Source organism: Spinacia oleracea, chromosome 2 (genome assembly GCF_020520425.1).
Source record: "Spinacia oleracea cultivar Varoflay chromosome 2, BTI_SOV_V1, whole genome shotgun sequence".
NCBI lineage: Eukaryota > Viridiplantae > Streptophyta > Magnoliopsida > Caryophyllales > Amaranthaceae > Spinacia > Spinacia oleracea.
Genome location: NC_079488.1, coordinates 83853690 through 83872386, shown reverse-complemented (window position 1 = coordinate 83872386; position 18697 = coordinate 83853690). Strand labels below are relative to the sequence as shown.

The window sequence follows — 18697 nt, the reverse complement described above, 5'->3', positions numbered from 1 at the left end:
CCCGTTTTATTATGGCAGTCAAATTAGGTTTGCATGTTAGATTAAATAGTAATACCGTGAAGGGTGTTTTTGTAATTTACTCGCTGGACACGAAAAGTGGTGTTACTAAATTTCCCCTCCCCTTTTGGCTTTTATAATAGAGATATATACATATATACTAGATTAGATCCCGTGCATGCACGGATATTCAAAAATTATTACGCGACCATCTTTTTTATAAAATATTTAACTGAAATATTTGTCTCTCAAAGTTAACGCATATTCCCTCCGATCCATAATGTTTTTCACTTTTCCCTTTTGCGCGGTCTACAATGCACTACTTTGACCGTTAATAATTATAATTTCGTATTAGTAAAAATTATAAAAAAATTGATATTTAGAAAATTTATATTGAAACGAATCCAATTATATCCCACAAGTTAACATTTATACTCTTAATCATACTATTAATTACGGTCAAAGTTTTTAAACTTTGACCATATGAATAGTAAACATGAGGAACATTATGGAACAGAGGGAGTAGTTAATAAATCATGAATATATTCATTTAATAATCTAATATGTAATTTTCTTCCTATTATGTATTTTTTTTGAAACTATCCTACTATCCTACTACGTATTATATATATTTTATATTTTTAATATGATAGTTTGACCAAAATATTCGATAGGCTTAATATACCTATTTTGAATAAATCTATTTTCTATTATTAATGTTACCAAATCTTCTAATGTTGACATATATATACTATAATACTATATTTTTTTCCCATACATAAAGAGTTTATAGAAAAGGAAAGAAAATAAATGAGATTTTTTTTTAGGAAAGTGACTTTTGATAGGAAAATATATATTTCACCAGTAAATGACATGTGTCATTTTTTGTGTCTGTTTATTTATATATATATATATATATATATATATATATATATATATATATATATATATATATATATATATATATATATATATATATATATATATATATATATATATATATATATATATATATATATATATATATATATATATATATATATATATATATATATGGGGTAAACATTGAAAAAACAATATTCTCCCAAAATATTTATATGTGTGGTAAACATTGAAAAAACAATATTCTCCGTATGTGTTAACTGGTATGCATTGTAAAATGTTTGGTAAATATTGAAAAAAAACACACACACATATATATATATGTGTGTGTGTGTGTGTGGGGTAAACATTGAAAAAACAATATTCTCCCAAAATATTTCCAAATTTCGTTGCTTTTAAAGTATTAAACTAGTATTTTGTGTCCAGGTGATGCCTCAGATTACTACTTTAAATATCATATACTCCGTATGTGTTAACTGGTATGCATTGTAAAATGTTTGGTGTATATTATATGCTTGGATGTTCCAAGTTATATATACTAGATTTTAGCCCGTGTGATGCACGGATTCTATTAAATTGTTAAGTTGAAATAAAACGTCTATATGTATCAACTGCTACATTTTATATACGGAATATTAGATTAGATTAGTGTTTGATTTTGGATTGCATTTCCTTTTTTTTCTTTTTTAATTATTAAAGTGTTTGATTTTGGATGTAGTTGTAAATACGTTGTATTAATAATTAATTAATAAAAATATCTACGTGGCACTCGACTTTTCTAATTCATAAATGATTTCAAAATCTTACTTTTCATTGGCCAAAACCATTAGATTTCCTACGTGGCTCTCTACTATTATATTAGTGTTTGATTTTGTATTGAATTTCATTTTTTTTATTAATGTTTGATTTTGGATTTAATTTAATTTTGAATTTATTTTTTAATTATTATAGAGTTTGATTTTGGATGAAGTTGTATATATTAGTAATAAATTAATTAAAATATTTATGTGGCACCTAATTAATTATCTACGTGACACTCGATTATTTAATTCAAAAATAAATTAGAAATCTTATTTTTCATTGGCCGTAGATTTCCTACGTGGCGCTCTAATAATTCAGCAAATATGCCTCCTTTATATATATATATATATATATATATATATATATATATATATATATATATATATATATATATATAATATAGATTTATGTGCAATAAAGATCATATCTAATGGTTGGCTAAGATGGTAAGATATTAACTTTTTATTTGATAGATCTCATGTTCAAATCGACCTTATTGTGGTAAATTTTTAATCTATTTTATATGTGATATATATTCCTTGCTAATTAGATGACATGGCATGTTCTAGTGATTAAAGAGAGTATTATACGTCACACGCATACGTTATGTGTACACTAGATTATATCCCGTGCACGCATGGATATTTTAAAATTACTATTTGACCGTATATTTAATGAAATATTTATCCACTTAAATCTAATGCATAGTTAATAAATCTTGAGCATACTCATTTAATCATCTAATATGAAAAAAAATTCCTACTTCGTATTTTATATGCTTAATATGGCACGAGTAATAAATATTGATTAATATATCGATTTGAATAAAACATTTCTACAGGGATATATTATTGTCATATTCTGTAATCCAATATTTTTTTCCATACATAAACCCTTTATAAAAAAAATAGAAAAATAAAATCTAATATATATATATAAAGGAGGCATATTTGCTGGAATATTAGAGCGCCACCTAGGATTACTAATGGGTTTCGGCCAATGAAAAATAAGATTTCCAAATATTTTTTTGAATTAAAAAAATCGATTGCCACTTAGATAATTAATTAGGTGCCACTATTTTAATTAATTAATTACTAATTTATACAACTCCATCTAAAATCAAACACTCTAATAATATAATTAAAAAATAAATCTAAAATAAAATTCATTCAAAATCAAATACTAATCTAAAATAAAATAAATAAAATTCAATTTAAAATCAAATATTAGAGCGCCACGTGGGAAATCTAATGGTTTCGGCCAATGAAAAATAAGATTTCAAACTTAATTTTGAATTAAATAAGTCGAGTGCCACATAGATAAATAATTAAGTGCCACGTATATATTTTTATTAATTAATTATTAATATTACGCATGTACAATTTCATCCAAAAACAAACACTCTCATAATTAAAAAAAAAATCTAAAATAAAATTCAATGCAAAATAAAAAACTAATCTAATATATAAAATTGGTATATATATATATATAGGAGTTCTGTTTTAACATAACAATTTAATATAATCCGTGCATCGTACGGGCTAAAATCTAGCAAATAAACAAAGTAGATATATTTTAGAAAATAGATTTTTAGCGGGAATAGATAGATAGATTGATAAATCTTTGTTTCCTTTAAAATTGAGAATCCTTCTCCAACTTGATTTGTATCTTTGTTATTATTTAAGTAAAAGATAATAATTCTCCTAAAAAATCAATAATTACTGTTGGGGTGTTAAAATGGGCCCACCATTTTAACCTAAAAACCAATAAAATCCACTCAAGCCCAATATCCCTTACAAGGCCTCAAAGGCACAACAAAGGCACTATATATACCCCTCAAAGGGCAAGGTAAAGGGGCCATTCTCTAACCCTAGAGAAGCCACCCTACTCTCTCTCCCCTAAACACCTCATTTTATACATCAATTGTACTGACTTGAGCGTCGGAGGCTCCGCCTCGGGGACCCCCCCTTGGCCCGGAGTTCATCTTGCAGGCACCGTACGTGATCGGAACTCAAGACATCAAGGACGCTCCTTCCATCGTTTCAACCCCGGAACAATTTGGCGCCGTCTGTGGGGATCGAGAGCAATAACCCATGAAAATCCACATTTTCATACTATTATGTTCAACCGCAAAAATGGCCGGAAATCTGAAATAGCCGACCAAAAATTACTGTTTGTCAACAAATTACGTTATAATGGGTAGTGTGGTGACAAATAATGTTGCTACAAATTGTTGCTACAGATCGTTACTACATTTTGGTGGCCCAGTAGCCTCAAGGCCAAGTAAAGATGCTTTCCCACTCTCCCAGATCTGCAAACTCATTTTCAGAATAAAGAGGATTCATTTTGCTTGAGTACAGATTTTTGGAGCCAGTAACAGCTCACGCGTGAAAGTTATGAATTTGGAAATAAAGCAAGTTTCCACAACTCAGACTCAACTGAGCCCACAATCACCTTGCACGATTGGTAACAACAGCATACATTGGCATGATGGCACTACATCACTTCCGAAGGTAAAAATCCGAAGGATAAAACCGAGCCGAAGGTAAAAATCCGAAGGATAAAACCGATCCGAAGGTAAAAATCCGAAGGATAAAACCGAGCCGAAGGTAAAAATCCGAAGGATAAATCCGAGCCGAAGGTAAAAATCCGAAGGATAAAACCGAGCCGAAGTTAAAAATCCGAAGGTAAAAAGCCGCTCCGAGATTACAACTCGAACCGATGTTACAATCCGAGCCGATTTTAGAAGCACGTTCTTGAACAGATCTTCGGATTTGAAGAGCGAGGTTAAAAATCGCTCCGAGATTACAACTCGAATCGACGTTACAATCCGAGCCGAAGTAAAGAAATCGCTCCGAGATTACAACTCGAACCGATGTTACAATCCGAGCCGATTTTAGAAGCACGTTCTTGAACAGATCTTCGGATTTGAAGAGCGAGGTTAAAAATCGCTCCGAGATTACAACTCGAATCGACGTTACAATCCGAGCCGAAGTAAAGAAATCGCTCCGAGATTACAACTCGAACCGATGTTACAATCCGAGCCGATTTTAGAAGCACGTTCTTGAACAGATCTCCGGATTTGAAGAACGAGGTTAAAAATCGCTCCGAGATTACAACTCGAATCGACGTTACAATCCGAGCCGAGGTAAAGAAACCGCTCCGAGATTACAACTCGAACCGATGTTACAATCCGAGCCGATTTTAGAAGCACGTTCTTGAACAGATCTCCGGATTTGAAGAACGAGGTTAAAAATCGCTCCGAGATTACAACTCGAATCGACGTTACAATCCGAGCCGAGGTAAAGAAACCGCTCCGAGATTACAACTCGAACCGATGTTACAATCCGAGCCGATTTTAGAAGCACGTTCTTAAATAGATCTTCGGATTTGAAGAGCGAGGTTAAAAATCGCTCCGAGATTACAACTCGAATCGACGTTACAATCCGAGCCGAAGTAAAGAAATCGCTCCGAGATTACAACTCGAACCGATGTTACAATCCGAGCCGATTTTAGAAGCACGTTCTTGAACAGATCTCCGGATTTGAAGAACGAGGTTAAAAATCGCTCCGAGATTACAACTCGAATCGACGTTACAATCCGAGCCGAGGTAAAGAAACCGCTCCGAGATTACAACTCGAACCGATGTTACAATCCGAGCCGATTTTAGAAGCACGTTCTTAAATAGATCTTCGGATTTGAAGAGCGAGGTTAAAAATCGCTCCGAGATTACAACTCGAATCGACGTTACAATCCGAGCCGAAGTAAAAAAACCGCTCCGAGATTACAACTCGAACAGATGTTACAATCCGAGCCGATTTTAGAAGCACGTTCTTAAACAGATCTCCGGATTTGAAGAACGAGGTTAAAAATCGCTCAAAGATTACAACTCGAATCGATGTTACAATCCGAGCCGAAGGAAAAAAGCCGCTCCGAGATTACAACTCGAACCGATGTTACAATCCGAGCCGATTTTAGAAGCACGTTCTTGAACAGATCTCCGGATTTGAAGAACGAGGTTAAAAATCGCTCCGAGATTACAACTCGAATCGACGTTACAATCCGAGCCGAGGTAAAGAAACCGCTCCGAGATTACAACTCGAACCGATGTTACAATCCGAGCCGATTTTAGAAGCACGTTCTTAAATAGATCTTCGGATTTGAAGAGCGAGGTTAAAAATCGCTCCGAGATTACAACTCGAATCGACGTTACAATCCGAGCCGAAGTAAAGAAATCGCTCCGAGATTACAACTCGAACCGATGTTACAATCCGAGCCGATTTTAGAAGCACGTTCTTAAACAGATCTCCGGATTTGAAGAGCGAGGTGAAAAATCGCTCCGAAATTACAACTCGAATCGATGTTACAGTCCGAGCTGAAGGTAAAATCCGAAGGTAAAAATCCGAAGGATAAAACCGAGCCGAAGGTAAAAATCCGAAGGACAAAACCGAGCCGAAGGTAAAAATCCGAAGGACAAAACCGAGCCGAAGGTAAAAATCCGAAGGATAAAACCGAGCCGAAGGTAAAAATCCGAAGGATAAAACCGAGCCGAAGGTAAAAATCCGAAGGATAAAACCGAGCCGAAGGTAAAAATCCGAAGGATAAAACCGAGCCGAAGGTAAAAATCCGAAGGACAAAACCGAGCCGAAGGTAAAAATCCGAAGGATAAAACCGAGCCGAAGGTAAAAAACCGAAGGATAAAACCGAGCCGAAGGTAAAAATCCGAAGGACAAAACCGAGCCGAAGGTAAAAATCCGAAGGACAAAACCGAGCCGAAGGTAAAAATCCGAAGGACAAAACCGAGCCGAAGGTAAAAATCCGAAGGACAAAACCGAGCCGAAGGTAAAAATCCGAAGGACAAAAATCCGAAGGTAAAACCCGAGCCGAGATTACAACTCGAACCGATGTTACAATCCGAGCCGAGGTTAAAATTCTGAGCTGAAATCGACTTTCACTTGGAAGTGATCAAAATCAAAACCCAACCCATTTTTCAAATAGAATTGGGTCTGGGGGGCATTTGTTGGGGTGTTAAAATGGGCCCACCATTTTAACCTAAAAACCAATAAAATCCACTCAAGCCCAATATCCCTTACAAGGCCTCAAAGGCACAACAAAGGCACTATATATACCCCTCAAAGGGCAAGGTAAAGGGGCCATTCTCTAACCCTAGAGAAGCCACCCTACTCTCTCTCCCCTAAACACCTCATTTTATACATCAATTGTACTGACTTGAGCGTCGGAGGCTCCGCCTCGGGGACCCCCCCTTGGCCCGGAGTTCATCTTGCAGGCACCGTACGTGATCGGAACTCAAGACATCAAGGACGCTCCTTCCATCGTTTCAACCCCGGAACAATTACTATTAACATAGGTCATAGGGTTGATCTCGGTTATAAATACAGGGCCGATTTTATGTAAAGACCTTAATGACAAACACAAGTATTATATATGCAATCCAGTAACAAAGAAATGGGTTGGTCTCCCAGCGACTCCGTCAGAGGTCGATGATAAGGTCTGTTGGTGTTGTTTAATTAATATGTGAAGATCCTTATTTTAGTAATGAGTATGAAGATATTGATTACAGGTTTAGGGTTGTGGTAGTTGATCGTAACCCCGTGGACCGACTCTTAATTAAAAATCACCCTTTTGAGAAGATTATGAACTTGTTGGTGTTTTGTTCTGAGAGTTGTGAATGGAGGAAAATCAATGTTAGTATATGGTCACCGGAAATTGTTTTCCGGCTTAGATGTCCTTTGTATTTTATGGGTGTGGTTTGTGTGATACTAAGTCCCGATGCTTGAAGATTTTGGGTCAACTACCTCCGGATCATTTAGGCTCTTTCGCCAGACTTGAGCTTCAATATTGGCCTACGCCACTTCCTATAATCCCACCTCAAAACTGAAATATATTAATCCAACAGGACCACTTCTTGCTTAACCTATCAGATATCTATCTTTAATTTTCACTTTATATTTATTTTTTTTAAATTTTTGTTTTTATTTATTTTGTCACTATTACTTTAAATTTACAAGCTCTTTATTTGACGGATGTATTATTGATCAATACTTGATTGTTTATACTAATTTTATAATTGTCTTTTTCCGTCTCATTAGCTATGTGTTTATTTTGTTTGAATAATATCCGATCCTAGTATATACTACCTCTGTTCCAAACCCTTAGTGTACTCGAAAAATAAGGCTCATCTTCTTCTACCCAAAACCTCTCTTAATATGTCGGTTAGGTTTCGATCTTCAGCGAATACTTTAATAACTAATAAAATTGTGGGAAGTTCTAAGATTGTCAGTTTTCAAACATTTTCATCTGTTTCTACCCAACTGATGGAATAACCCATGAAAATCCTTTATGACAAAAACAAACAACTTATCTGTATTAAAATGATCATACAAACTTACAATCTGAATCAACATATTTTAAATGTTGGATACAATCATACAAGGGTTAGGAGAAACCGAGAAACCGAACTCTTTGTCCCTTCCTAGAAACAAAACAGACCTAAGACAATCGCTATTTCGTATACAACAATTACAAGCCAATCCTTGGAAACTTAGTTGCTTCTTGCAAGCCTTGGCGTAGCTCAGTCACTGCCCTGAGAAACTGCTGGGCCACCTTTATTAGACCTGTTCAACGGGCCGGGCTTAACCTAATAGGAACTCCCTATGAGTTCTCAATCATTTGGAGCTTGCCATGCCTCACAGATCAAAATGCAAATCGAAAAGCTACTCTAGCTGAGAAAGAGCATGATAATAGCTTTCTATACACGACTGTTGTTGCCTTTCAACTCTTGCATTGGGTATGTCAACTGTTAAATCTCAGGCCAGGATGGTGTATAAAATGTACAAATAACAAAATTGCAACTTCAGCTCCTATTTCAAAATGAGGGCTCCATGAATTGATGCACGCAGAATAAAGAATCACCTGACCTGCACAAAGTACGCGGTGGAATCACCGATATTAAAATGAAGATAAGATACACCAACCCCCCAAATACATGGGGTACTTATAGGAAAAGAAACAACTCAATTCAGATACTTTGTATAAAATTTGCTTCAAACTTTCCCCAAGGAAACATTACTTGCAGATTAATACTACAATGAGTAGCAGATGCGCTCTTCTCCTCTTTTCAAACACTCGAGGAAGAAACAGAAGGGAAATCTAGAAACATATGTGAATATCCTATCAACATTCCTCGTTCGTGAAATCAGTCGCAGCACAATTATCACTGAGAAGGTGTAGTAAATACAAGCGTACAGTAAAATGGCACCAGAAAGACTGAATCACAGAAGCATGGACGAAAGAAGAATTCAATTGCAACATTTGTAAGCAAAGCCAGTCCTAAGACTTCATGTCTAAGAAAGGATTCTAGATTGGGTGTCTGCTTTTATAGATAAATCATCATAGTTTCAAATCTATTATTGTTGTCCCCTATGAGTTTTCTTAATTTATGTTGTCAGAACATCAAATTGTTACTTTCTGGAAGCATGTTAAGAGTCAGAAGGGTACCTGCAAAGTTGCAAGTTTGCAAATGTTCACTAAGATAGTGAATTCAAATTTCACAATGTACCGCGGTATAGCCCTTGAACTCAATTTGATAACTCCAGTCAAGTGACCAGTAAAGCAAACAATTAGCTGCTGAGAGATGATTATGTCTATAAGCATGTAACACAAACTACTGTTTCTAACATAGTAACAAAAATCAACCAAAAAAACCTTCTGTTATAATTCCCGAAGAAGTCCACATCTAGGCAACCTTACCTCCACAAGTCTAGAACTCTAGAGTATTGAGAGAAACAAACAATGAAACAAATAGGACAAAATAATGCAATTATGAAGACTACAGAAAACTTTGAGACAAGCATACTCACCTCAGTATATAAACTATACACATCTGGAAATTTTTGTACTCGTAACTTCGGAAGTAACAAAATTTATGGGGCACACTTCATTGCATCTGAATTGGCAATTTATCATGCCTGATCGAGTGCATAATATATTTTTGACACCCGTCGCCGCAGTAATGGTTCAAGGCGAAATGATGGTACCCCAGTGTACCACCTTTTTGCTTCATCCATCTCGTTCCATGCTTGTACAATCTCATCAATCTTGAAACCTACACCTAAAATCATGACATATTGTTAAGCACTTCAAATGGTATAAGGGTTGAAGTTGATGTTTAATCCTGTAAAAGTTCTGTACATACTACCTTCTAGCCCAGTATCATTGGAACAATGATTCTTCACCATAACAGCTATGTCAGCTGGAGAAGCTCCTGCAAGTTCAAATTTTTCCAGAGCAGCCTCCAAACATTCATGCCAAACCGGCAGGCATAACTTAAACTCCATGATAGATCTTTCATAAAGCATGGTACCCCATAGAACGTTAACCTGGGAACTGATTGTCATAGCCATTTCTTCACTGTCGGTAATTGATATATCTTGAAATAAACGATCAAAACCCATTTTCTGCATCTGAGCGTGGCTGTTGCTGGGGCTGGAGTGTGAATTTTGACGCTGCAGCTCTATTTCCTCCCATATTTGCACTCCTTTTTCTATGTTTTCCTCAGCATTATTATACAGATCAAGGACACCAGTTGGTGACCATGTGTCTAAATCAACATTGCTTGCAACTGCATAGTACCAAGTAAGTTTTGCCTGCTCAAACTGCTGTAATGCTAATGCTAGGTGTCCTTCGTAGAAATTTGGCATTATCTTAAAGGCTGCTTCATACTTATGCCCTGCTTTCTCATACTCCTGTTGGGCCCAATCATAGGAAACTTTTACCTGATCAAGCATTATATCTTGGTTTGAATCTTCCACAAAATGTACTCGCTTCCTTGCCCGTGCCATGTGAACGTTACCCCAATTAAACAGTGCCAATGCTGCCATTTCCTGGAACTTATCAGCTGCTGAATCAAACAGTACCTGAGCTTCTTCGCAACTAATTGTCTCCTCCATGGCCTCAGAATAGAGTTTCACCCCCAGCTCATGAAGATCCAAGTATGCATCAGAGCTGAAACCAACATAGTTCTTGAACAATTGAGCAAACGGGACTATCCATTCTTCAATGCACAGTGCCCCTTGATCTTTTACCTTTTTCCCTTTAACACTACCGTTCTCGGAGAAACTATTTTCTTTTGCATGTACATGTTTCCCTCTTAAATGCTCATAGAAAGGGTCAAGCTCTGGACTAACTTGTACTATGTAAATCTTCACAGAACCTTGGGGGTCTGCAGATGCTTCAGCCAGTCTTAGCTCATCATTAGTAGTAATAGTGATCATATCTCCCTCGTCATCTTTGTATTTTACAAGAACTGACTTTGAGGTAGGAAATCTATCCTGTATGACCTCCCTCAATTTCAAGAGACTACAATTTACAGGCAGTTGTGCCCACCTAATATCCTCTCCAAACACCAATTTCACAATACTCTTTTTATCATCTTCATTTGCATAAGACATCGTCTCCTCAACCACCACCTTATCCTCAGCTTTCTTCTCCACCAGATACTCAACTTCTCTCTGCTGATTATCTTCTGCTTTCTTTTGTACACTGGTCTTCGGTGTCTTCTTCTTTTCCTCGGATCTTGCTTTCTTGTATTCCTTAATGGCCGCTTTCTTCTCCTTTTTTCCCTCCAGTTTCTCCAGTAAGTCCTCCAAGCCCTTTTTATCTTCTTCTGTCTTCTCATTTTTTGAGCTACTCTTCTTCTTCAATTTCTCTTTCACTGCTCTGAGTAGAGGCTGTGAAACTGGAGCACTAGGAGATTCAATATACTCAGGAACAGGATGGTCAAAGACCCTAACACCTCTACTTTCCTTAGTCTGCTTCACCCTTTCCACTATCTCCAAGGCTGTTAAATTACTCGGCTCCAAAGATAAAACAGCATTCAAATCTCTTAAAGCCAACTCCAATCTGTTGAGCCCCTCATAACACTTAGCCCTCTTAATAAGAGCCTTGGTGTACTTTGGAGAAACCTCGAGAGCTAAATTGCATTCGTGAACAGCTCGAGGATAATCACTAATACCCATTTGCATATAACAAGCGGCCATATTGCTGCGAAGATAAGCTACATCTATGTGATTTCTAGGTAGCAATTTCAACGCCTTTTCATACTTCAACAAGGCTCCTTCAGAATCCCTCCCTTGAAACAACCTGTTACCCTCATCCTTCAACTCCTGTGCCATTGCAATGAACACTTCAGTATCCTTATCATACACCACCCTCGGACTACTATCTTCTGTTCTAGTTTGCTTTTGGGTCAAATCTGCGGATTTCTCCCCAATCTGTTTTTTCTTCTTCCCACTTGACCTCCCCATTGCAGACCTACCAATCCAAAATCCCAAAAATTTCATCTACAGAACACTAGAACATTCATTTCTTTCCTATACTTCATGCTTATCTAACAAAACCCATATTTCCTAAACAATTTTAATCAATATATTTTGAGATAAATTAATGTCAAAGTTCGACGTCGAAAAGCGAAAGTAAGATACTAATCACTATTTAGGAATAATAAATATTTAGGAATGATGGAGGGAGTATTAATTCACAAAAGTAGTGTATCAGCATTATCTCTTACAATCTGGAAAACCCATCAAAATTCCCACAATTCTTTTTCTTCAATAATTACAATTTAGCCATTATACTAATTAAAATCACCAGAAGTCCAGAATCATTATAATCAAGTATTCAATTGCATAAACACAATAAACTAAAATGAGCTCAAAAAATCAGCTAAGTTAAACATAATGTAAGGTAAATTACTTACAAGGAGGCCAAACACCAATCTTCTGCAGAAAATGGAGTAATCTGGGCAACAAATTTCCTGTAAAATGACACCCACCACAAAAATCCGGAGAGAGAAAATGAGAAAGTTGGAAAAACTATAAAAGAAGAAACCCAACACAAATGGGCAAATGGGTCCTCCTTTCTTTTATCTTAGATCAACTTTTTTACAGCTTAGAATCAAATCCAATTGAAAAAAGATAAGAAATGAGCTGCAAATTTTGTTTCTTTTTCCAGAAAAATAAGAGAAATCCCAGAATTTTGATTTTTCAAATAAATACAAATTGGGTGTTTGCCAATGTTCTCCCAAATGGCAGGAATTTTAGTGTGAAAATGTAGAAAATGGATAAATCCTCTTTGGGATTGGAGAAGGTTTTATGAAATTTTGCGATTGATTTTAAAATAAATGGAATTTCAGTATTTAGCTAAATGTTTTTCTGTGAAAGAATATTAAATTCAAGAGTTTGGCAGGAAAGAGATCTGGATTATAGTTATACCCTTGCTTGCCCACACGCACTCTTTTTCTCTTTTAATTTTTCTTTTTCTTTTTCTTTTTCTTTTTCTTTTTCTTTTTTTTCTCTTCACGCTATCGGATTCCATACTTGAAATTACATTTTCCCGGAATGATTTTCCTCTATAACGCTGAAAGATGCTCGAGTTTCTAAATACTTTTTTAACAAAAAAAATTCCTCGACCCTTGTATTCCTAAACTAATTTCAATGTAAAAAATGTATTAAATGTTTTAAAGACTGCATATATCATTATTCTTGTAAAAACATACGAAGTACGATATATAAGGTTATAAAAATACGATATGTATACGGATTAACATTGATAAGTACTTCGTATAAGGTTGTAAAAGAGGATATATATACTCTATTCGTTTAAAAATAATGGTTACACTTTGACTTTTAACACTATTTACAAATTTTAATTTGACTATCATTTGTCATTTATACGTGAGGAAAAATATAGTCTTATAGGATTTTGTTTGGTTCGTCTCGACGTACTTTCGAAATATCAATTTTTATAATTTTTACGAATACAAAATTAAAGATTTTAATCTTTAATCACTTACATTGTCAAGCGTGTAAAGTAAAGTGTAACCACTCGGGTAGGGTGTTATTCTTAAAATCATATCATACCGGATAAAGCAAAATACATTCAAATATATTATACCAGACAAGACAAAAAAATTCAGACCTGAAAAAATCAAACAAGACCAGACCATAAAAGAGAAAAGTCAGGCCACATCATGTGAAAATAATATAGTATTAATGTACTTAATTTCTGTCATGTGAAGATAACCTAATATTGAGTAAGTCTTCTCGGCTAACAGGTACTCCGTATGTGTTAGCAAATAAATAACAGCACATAAAAGAAAATGAAAATTGAATATAAAATTAATTTGGGGGGGGGGGGAAATGAAAGTGTACAGTAAAAAATACAAGGAGCTCTTACTTACTTGGACCAGCTGACGTGATAACCTGAAATTAAAAAAACTACAATTTTACTAAAAATGAGTACCATTGTAAGTTACAAAAAAAAAGTACCATTACAAATAACAAAAGTATCATTGTATTGAAAATGGTACCATTATAAAGTATCATTCTATTGAAAATGAGTACCATTAATAAGTAAAAGAGGTAGCATTACGAGTAACAAAGTATCATTCTATTGAAACTGAGTACCATTATAATTAACAAAAGTATCATTCTAAGGTCACGCTGGAACCGAACTCACAACGTAGATTTATTAAACCACATCAACTTTTTCAAAAAATTTCTGCAATTTACAAAATTAACCCCGATTATATATTTGACATACATAACAAATAGCCACAGCGACGAGCCCCATAATATCAGTGTACTTAATTTCTACTCATTATCAAATGTATATTTAATTCTTTTTTATGATATACTACCTCCGTTCCTAAAAGTTTTTTACGCTTTCCGTTTTAGTCCGTTCCTGAAAGTTCTTTACACTTCTACTTTATTCCATTTTTACTCTTATTTGGCCCACCATAATTTACCCACTCACAATACTTTAATATTAGTTTCCACCCACTCACATTGTTGGACAATTTATAGCCACTCATTTTCCATTTGTTACCCCACCATCACATGTTCACCAAAATTCCTTAATTACCGTGCAAATAGTAACCGTAAAGATCATTTAGGAACGGAGGTAGTACTCAAGTGTATAATAGGAACACCACTATTGTGGTGTTCAGTTGTTCACGTTACTCTAAGTGCATGTGTTGTAAATTTGTAAAGGGTAACGAACTCCCGCGAGAATTCTCAACTGTCAAAAGTGTGATAAAAGTTGTTTGGACAGCTGTTGGATTCTACGTAAAGTCTTCTATACCAAAAAGTGTGAGAATGCGTTTTAGTGGACACCAAGCCAAACATGTCCTTAACGTCACTTTCAAATTATCAACCGTTAGTTGAGATTTAATTCTACATTTATACGACATGACCCTCACAAAGTCAAGTCACTAATCTCACTACTACACCAAAATTTTATCCCATTTTATAATTTGTGAAATGAGTCCATTGTACCGACTCATGCAACCAACCAAACAAAGTAAATAATCTATCCGTCTTATTTTACTTATTCTATTTAACTATTTTTATGGGAGTTTATTCTATACTCCATATAAAATTAGGTTTTGTTATGTTCGACTTATTTTGACTTATTTCAGACATAATAAGTTCAGATAAGTTCAAATAAGTTCAGTTAAATTCAGATAATATAAGTTCAGAAAATATAAGTTTTTTTTTTCAGACAAATATAAGTTTCTATTTTAGACAAAATAAGTTTTTGCACATAAAATAACTCCAAATAAGTTTAATTAATTTCAGATAAGTTCAGATAAGTTTAGATAAGTTCAGATAATATAAGTTCAGTCAAAATAAGTCTAATAGAACGGAGCCTTAGACAAGTAATGAAACGAATGAAATATATTTCCTCCGATTTTTAATACTTGCAACATTGGTAACTTTCAAGCATGCCTATGCAAAACTTTGATCATTAATATCTTTAATTCTTTTTAAGCAAAAATTATTAAATTTAATATTTTGAAAATACAAATTGATACGAATCTAACAAGATCCTACATGATTATGTTTTATCTTACGTATAAATCACCAACATGGTATTGAGCCATCCGAACTGCGCTGGGCACCCGCTTCAGAGGGACAACAGAGCAAGGATCAACAGAAGTAGAGGTCGAACCCAATGTTGCTCGAGGCCTCTTGACACGATGCCCCAACTCAATCCCCTCCGGTTGAGCAAAGGCAGTAGAAGCATCTTGCATCTCCCCTTCAGCAGTTTCAGGAATCTTCACCTGATGCTCAGTGTCACGGTCCGAGTGTTTTGACACCGGATCCGTGCGACACGCTCTTGCCTATGGGGCGGCAAGGGCACAAGCCTTGTGCGGAAAGTGAATCTCAAGGCTCGAGGCACGAGCGAGTGTTTGCTTTAGAATGGGCACTCTTGCCTATTGGCGACAAGAGCGAGGGTCGAGGGTCGATCGGGGCGCTTGTGTGCGCACATCAAGCACAAGCGGGACTGACGACGAGAGTGTGTCTGTTTTGCAAGGGACTTTGATGGGTCTTGGAAAGCTTAAAAGCATGCGACAGCACAATATCTATAAAGGCTAGCAACAACACATGAATTAAGCAAAGGCAACTTCTGATGAGAGGTATTGGTTCATACCCCTCATAGAGGTTTATTTTGAATTAGCTAAATCTTGCTAGTGAACACTGGAATTACAGTAACATAATAATTCTCCCTAAAGCCTAGAAAACTATTAGAAAGATCCTAGAAAGAAATAGGAAGGAGAAATACAAGTAAAGGAAGGTTGGATTCTAACATCCTCCCCCACTTAAGTTGTCGACGCCCTCGTCGACTTACAAGAGTTACAAAAGATGAAAGAAAAAGCTCATATTCTAAACTCTGTAGTCTTCTCTGCACCGTTGGTTGATGGCGGTTGCTGGAGTCTTCTTGAATCTTGTTGTGTCTTGATAGGCTGGTGAATCTTGTGAATCCAAGTCTTCCTTGTTTTCAATTTCTGGCTCGGAGCGGCTTGGCTTGAGCTTGTATCTTGTTTCTTGTTTTTGATGCGAGGGGGTATCTGGGATGTCGCCTTTCTGAGTGGCTCCATCACTCGCATTGCCGAAAGGAGTCGGCCCTTCTCTTTTGTCTTTGTGGGAGTACCTGTACTTCGAACTAGACAAGTTTGTCCACCTGCTACAAGCAAAGAATTCAAGTGAGGCATTACAACTGCTTTGCTGGAGCGGAGGAACTCCAATCCTAGTACAAGATTGAAGTCGTCCATTTTGACGGCAGTGAAGTTCATTTTTCCTTCATAGTCTCCCAACTTTGCTTCCACCTTTTCTGCCACACCGAGAATCGGCTTGGATTTGGAGTTGACGGATTTCATGCTACCGCCTCCTTTCTTGAGCACTAACCCCAATCTTCGGGCTTCTTCTTCGGTCACAAAGTTGTGAGAGGCGCCGGTGTCTACCATGGCTCGAGCATTCCTCCCATTTATCACGAGGTCCACATACATCATGTTTGTGGATTCCTCTCTTGTCTTTGGGGCCTCTTTCCCCATTGCATACATCATGTAGACAGAACTCAATCTCCGGGGTTTGTCGTCTTCATTGCATGCTTCTTCTTCTGTCTCTTTTGGGGTTTCCTCCACGGACATGGCCGACAACTTCCTCTGTAGGTTGTCGATCTCCCCTTTGTGTTTGCACTCCCACCATTTGTGTGGGCCTCAACATAGCAAACAGTTAAGTCTACTAATGTTTTCCGAGGGCGTGCTGATCTTGGATTCCTTTGTTGATACGGAAGGTGATGACTAGGATTTATGTGAATCTCCTCCCCCCATTTCCTTTCTTGAATCCCCCGACTGAGCTGGACGACACCCTTGAGTCACTTCTCGCACTCTTGGGTGAGCTTGGAGTCGGGCCCTCCGAGCTTGTAGGCGTCCCCCTTGTTCCTTCTTCCGAGCGATGAGCCCTTCCTGCGGAGTAGTCCATCAATCCCTCTGCAGCAGTCATAGCGGCCGAAAGCGTGTCCACTTTTGCCCTCAATACTTCACGTTGCGCCCATTCTTGTAGCCCGTGAACAAAGTTGAACAACCAATCTTTCTCATTCATGTCTCGGATGTCCAACATGCAGGCCGAGTATTCCTTCACATAGTCGCGTATGGAGCCCTTGTGGCGGATCTCCTGTAGCTTCATTCTTGCAACAAACTCGGTGTTCTCGGGATATAATTGATCTTTTAGTTCCTTCTTGAACTCCTCCCAGGTGTCTATCTTTATTTTCCCCTCTTCGATGTCGGTGTGCTTGGTGCGCCACCACAGCTTCGCATCATTCGACAAATGCATGGTCGCGGTATCCACCTTTAGATTGTCACTCAGTTGACAAATTCTGAAATACTGCTCCATGTCGAAGAGGAAGTTATCAACTTCCTTCGAGTCTCTAGCCCCACTGTAATCTCAAGGCTTTGGAGGTTTGATCTTCATCGCACAACCTCCACTCGAGTCAGTCCTTGCAGCGCGCATCAGTGTCGCGCATTTATCTTCAGTTTGCTTCTGGACAAAGTTGAGTTGTTCCTAAAGCGCTTCTTTCTCTTGCATGAGCTCATCGACCGCACCCTCGAGTCTTTCTATCTCTTTGGCTTGGCCAATCACAATTTCCTCGAGTCGGGTTCAGCTATCTGACTTGCCTTCTAGCCAGGCTAGTCTTTCTTCGATCGTTTCCATCTCAAATTGCTTGCTTGGGTCTCTCGATGCCTAGGTTTGAACCTTGGCTCTAATACCAACTGTCACGGTCCGAGTGTTTTGACACCGGATCCGTGCGGCGCGCTCATGCCTATGGGGCGGCAAGGGCGCAAGCCTTGTGCGGAAAGTGAATCTCAAGGCTCGGGGCACGAGCGGGTGTTTGCTTTAGAATGGGCACTCTTGCCTATTGGCGACAAGAGCGAGGGTCGAGGGTCGATCGGGGCACTTGTGTGCGCACAACAGGCACAAGCGGGACCGACGACGAGAGTTTGGCTGTTTTGCAAGGGACTTTGATGGGTCTTGGAAAGCTTAAAAGCATGCGATAACACAATATCTATAAAGGCTAGCAACAACGCATGAATTAAGCAAAGGCAACTTCTGATGAGAGGTATTGGTTCATACCCCTCATAGAGGTTTATTTTGAA

At 37.1% G+C, this 18697-nt stretch overlaps 2 protein-coding genes across 3 annotated transcripts; both read right to left on the bottom strand.

Moving 5' to 3' along the window:
• Window positions 1–8037: 8037 nt before the first annotated feature.
• Window positions 8038–13030, bottom strand: LOC110777684 (protein PHOX1). Of its 2 annotated transcripts, none has more exons than XM_021982274.2 (4): window positions 12458–13030; window positions 9899–12012; window positions 9561–9811; window positions 8038–8618 (listed from the first exon to the last, which is right to left on the bottom strand). In XM_021982274.2, the coding sequence occupies exons 2-3, from the start codon at window positions 12003–12005 to the stop codon at window positions 9663–9665; spliced, it is 2256 nt and encodes a 751-aa protein (XP_021837966.2). In that variant the 5' UTR covers window positions 12006–12012; window positions 12458–13030; the 3' UTR covers window positions 8038–8618; window positions 9561–9662. The 2 variants fall into 2 exon arrangements, with proteins under 2 accessions (XP_021837966.2, XP_021837967.2); XM_021982275.2 differs by having other exon boundaries at window positions 9899–11864; window positions 12458–13028.
• Window positions 13031–16420: 3390 nt separating this feature from the next.
• Window positions 16421–17191, bottom strand: LOC110777687 (DNA damage-inducible protein 1-like). Its single transcript, XM_021982277.1, has one exon. It carries the CDS (start codon window positions 17189–17191, stop codon window positions 16421–16423), a length of 771 nt encoding a protein of 256 aa, XP_021837969.1.
• Between the last annotated feature and the right edge of the window lie 1506 nt (window positions 17192–18697).

What these genes read in the sequence shown, in the direction of transcription:
- LOC110777687 (XM_021982277.1), bottom strand. Translation starts at nt 17,191, where the DNA reads ATGTCCGTGGAGGAAACCCCAAAAGAGACAGAAGAAGAAGCATGCAAT.
- LOC110777684 (XM_021982274.2), bottom strand. Translation starts at nt 12,005, where the DNA reads ATGGGGAGGTCAAGTGGGAAGAAGAAAAAACAGATTGGGGAGAAATCC. An exon ending in CAATGATACTGGGCTAGAAG is followed by an intron (nt 9,812 to 9,898) that starts GTAGTATGTACA and finishes TCATGATTTTAG; the next exon opens with GTGTAGGTTTCAAGATTGAT.